The sequence below is a fragment of the Trichosurus vulpecula genome, chromosome 9 (genome assembly GCF_011100635.1).
Source record: "Trichosurus vulpecula isolate mTriVul1 chromosome 9, mTriVul1.pri, whole genome shotgun sequence".
Lineage (NCBI taxonomy): Eukaryota > Metazoa > Chordata > Mammalia > Diprotodontia > Phalangeridae > Trichosurus > Trichosurus vulpecula.
The window spans coordinates 29,365,876-29,369,391 of record NC_050581.1 but is presented as its reverse complement, the minus strand read 5'-3'; the positions used below and the strand labels follow the sequence as shown (position 1 = coordinate 29,369,391).

Sequence of the window (3,516 nt, the reverse complement as noted above, 5' to 3'; positions counted from 1 at the left end):
AAAGCTCCATACATCAGTGTCTTTCCACACTCCCTTCAACACTGATCATTCCTAACTTTTGCCATATTTGTCAATTTGTCAGGCGTATGGTGAAATCTCAGGGTTGTTTTCTTTTATTCTTAGTAAAGGTTTTGTTTCTTTATGCAGTTTACCACTGGCTTTCATCCTATCAAATTGTCTAGCATGTTCTAATTTAATTTTAATAAACATTAGATTTTTGTGTTCTTCCATTTGAATCTTTAGAATTCTGGGGATAAAAGGGTTATATATTCTCCAGGAAATGGATGAAAATAAAACGTTAGAATACTAAACTACTTTGAAGCAAACATATTCCTGCAGGTTCACTTCCCACTCTAATCTTAGCCCCATACCTATTTATCAGTCCTTTGACTAGTTTTGGGTTTTTAATTAAATTATTGAATGTTTTATTTAGATATTTGTACTCCTTTTCAATCTCTATCACAGTTATATGATGAATTCAAGTCCTCCCTCCCAACTTTTAAAAATTTGTTAGTTTTCTTTTTTCTTTGTTTTCTTTCTTCCTTATTTTTTTCTTTATTATTCTGAAGGGAAAGGAAAGGTAGTAGGGAAGTAACAGAAACGGTTGATGAGAAGATGACAGGGGAGTGAAGGCAAATATTACTGCATATAGGCCATGATGAACGTAAGTAAGATGAAGCATCATTCAGAACACCTAGGTCTCAGGGTGTGAATTCTGGGGATGAAAATGTTATGTTCTCCAGGAAATGGTTTCCAGCCTGAGTGGCAGCAAGACTGGTAAAAGACCAGCAAGACTGGCCAGGGAGTAAAGTAAAGAGAGTGATATCATTGAAACAAAGGGAGAACAAGAGTTGATGAAGGCCTAAATGCAGATGGAGGCTGTCTGGAGAGGACAGAGGGAAGAAACATTTCAGGGATAGCCCTTAGCAAATGACTATATGGGCAGCTAGGTGCCACAGTAGATAGAGTACAGGGCCTGGAGACAGGGAGGACTCATATTCCTGAGTTCAAATCTGGCCTCTGACTCTTACAAAGACCCTGGGCAAGTCACTTAACCCTGTTTGCCTCAGTTTTCTCATCTGTAAAATGAGCTGGAGAAATGGCAAGCCACTCCAATATTTTTGCCAAGAAAACCCTGAATGGGGTCAGAAAGAGTCAAACACAGTTAAAACAACTGAACAAAAATGTGTACTACAAAAGAGTGAGTTTAAAAAAATAAGTGAAACAGGATAGTTGACCACAAAGAACTTCATCTGTAAACTCTCTTTAAAAGTAAATTTTGTTTCACTTCTACAATTGTTACGAAGATGGTATTGTAATCACACTTTCTAAGACCAAAAGTAAGTAAAGAAAGTAGAAAATGAAGGGAAACCCCACGCTAAGCAACGAAAACTACACTCAGCACTATTTAAGAGAGAGTTGCCAAGAGGCCAGATAACCTGAGAAGCTGAGACAAAGGCTCACTGGTCTCCCAGCTCAGCCAGCCCCAAACTATCTTCAGCATCATCATGACCTCCTGGAGCTTGTTGCCAGTTGCCCTGGTGCTGCTCTGTTCCAGCTCCATCTGCTCCCTGGTCTGTGACCTGACTCAGGGTCTCCAGGAAGACTTCTCACTTCTGAACCAAATGAGCACATTTTCCCTGGTGCCATGTCTGAAGGACAGGACCAACTTCAACTTCCCAAAGGAAGCCATGGAAGCAGTCAGCTTCCAGAGGAAGATGCCACAGGTCATTGTACATGAGATGCTCCAGCAGATCTTCACCCTCTTCAGTCAGAATGCTGTTCCCACCACCTGGAATCAGATCCAGGTCACACAACTTCTGAGTGGACTGAATCAGCAACTAGAACAACTGGAGAACTGCCGTAGGCAGGATGTGGAATGGGAAGAAGCTTCTTTGGGAAGTGAGAATGCCAGGCTTGCTCTCAAGAGCTACTTTCAAGGAATAAATCAGTACCTTCAAAGAAAAGGGCACAACCACTGTGCCTGGGAGATTGTGCGCGTAGACATCAGGAGGGCCTTCCTGTTCATGAGTAAATTCACAAGGAAATTCAGGGACTAAAGAAGAAGAAATAAATTCTCAGTTCCTCAAACAATCTACTGCTTCCTTAAAAATAAGTTTTCAGTCATTAGAAAGAATTGTTTCTGAAGCAACTAAAAATATTTGCATTGATTGAGTTATTTAAAAACATAACATATGAACTGAAAGGGAGTTTTAGTATAGAAAATCTTCACCTGTCTTTAATACCTGAGCATTTTATAGTTCCTATCTATCTATTTATTTATTTATTTGCATATTAATTAATTAATTTATTATTTATTCTGATCAATATATTTGTAATATTTATTGCTTATGGGGGGACAAGTTTATTTTGTGCTATTTATATTGAACCTGTTTTTCATTGTTATATTTCCCTTAAAAATGAAATCTTTTAAAAAACTGTATTTTACTAATAAAACTATTTTGCTGATAAATCTCATGTGAAAAGTTTGATTTCATACTCCCAAAGAATTCAAAAGAACTTATGTTCAAGAATGCAAGTCGGCTCAGATTCAATCTAGCTCAGTAGATTGAATCTGGCCCGCTTGTGAAAACAGGCATCACAAAGGGTGGAATTTCTTAGGACAAACCACTATGGTGAATCCTTAATAAACTTAGTCTTTTCCCTTGGCAAAAAAAGAGAATGCAAGTCGACAAACAGATCAAAAACAGGCTGAGTTTGACTCACTGTACTATTTACTGGATAGATCTAAATTTAAGTATAGAGGCAGGATATAAATTTAAAATATAAATTTCACTATAGAGGCAAGATATAACTAGTGCCCAAATAAGTGTGTTCAAAGGTAGAATGTCTTAGAGACAAATGTGTGTTGTTGGAACAACTTTGGAAAGCCTTTTGGAATTATGCATATAAAGCACATAAAATGTCCAAACTCTGTGATTGATATATTCCATTACTGTACTTATATACCAGTGAATCAAGTAGTAAGAGGAAAGTGTACATAGAAACCAAACTATTTATAGCGTTGCTTTCTGTCACAGCAAAGAATTAGAAACAAAGTAGATGCCCATTGATTGGGGAATTGATAGAAAAAGTTGTGGTACATGAATATAATGAAAGATTATTGTGCTGTAAGAAAAGATAAGTGTGATAAATACAGAGAAGCATGGAGAGATGTACATGAAATGATGAAGAATGAAGTTAGCAAAGCCAAGAAAACAATAAACACAATGAAGACAACAAAGTAAACAGAAAGACCATACACATACCTATACCCTTCCCGCCAGTCCCCATAAATATAAAAAGTAAATGTTGCAAAATTATGAAGAATAAGCAAGGTTTAAATGAAAACGCAGGAGAAGACATGCTCAATCCCTCCCTTTCCAGAACTTGGAGGTCTATAAGTATTGTACTTTGCAAATATTTTCAGAATTTTTTCAATGCATTGATCACTTGTGCTGCATTTTTTCCTTTTTTTGCTTTTTTTTCTTTAAAAAACTCTATTTATTATGTAGA

General features: G+C 36.8%; 1 protein-coding gene across 1 annotated transcript; it reads left to right on the top strand.

Moving 5' to 3' along the window:
- The first annotated feature begins 1,508 nt into the window (after positions 1 to 1,508).
- On the top strand, positions 1,509 to 2,060 carry LOC118831668 (interferon omega-1-like). The gene has a single exon (XM_036739084.1). It carries the CDS (start codon positions 1,509 to 1,511, stop codon positions 2,058 to 2,060), a length of 552 nt encoding a protein of 183 aa, XP_036594979.1.
- The last annotated feature ends 1,456 nt before the right edge of the window (positions 2,061 to 3,516 follow it).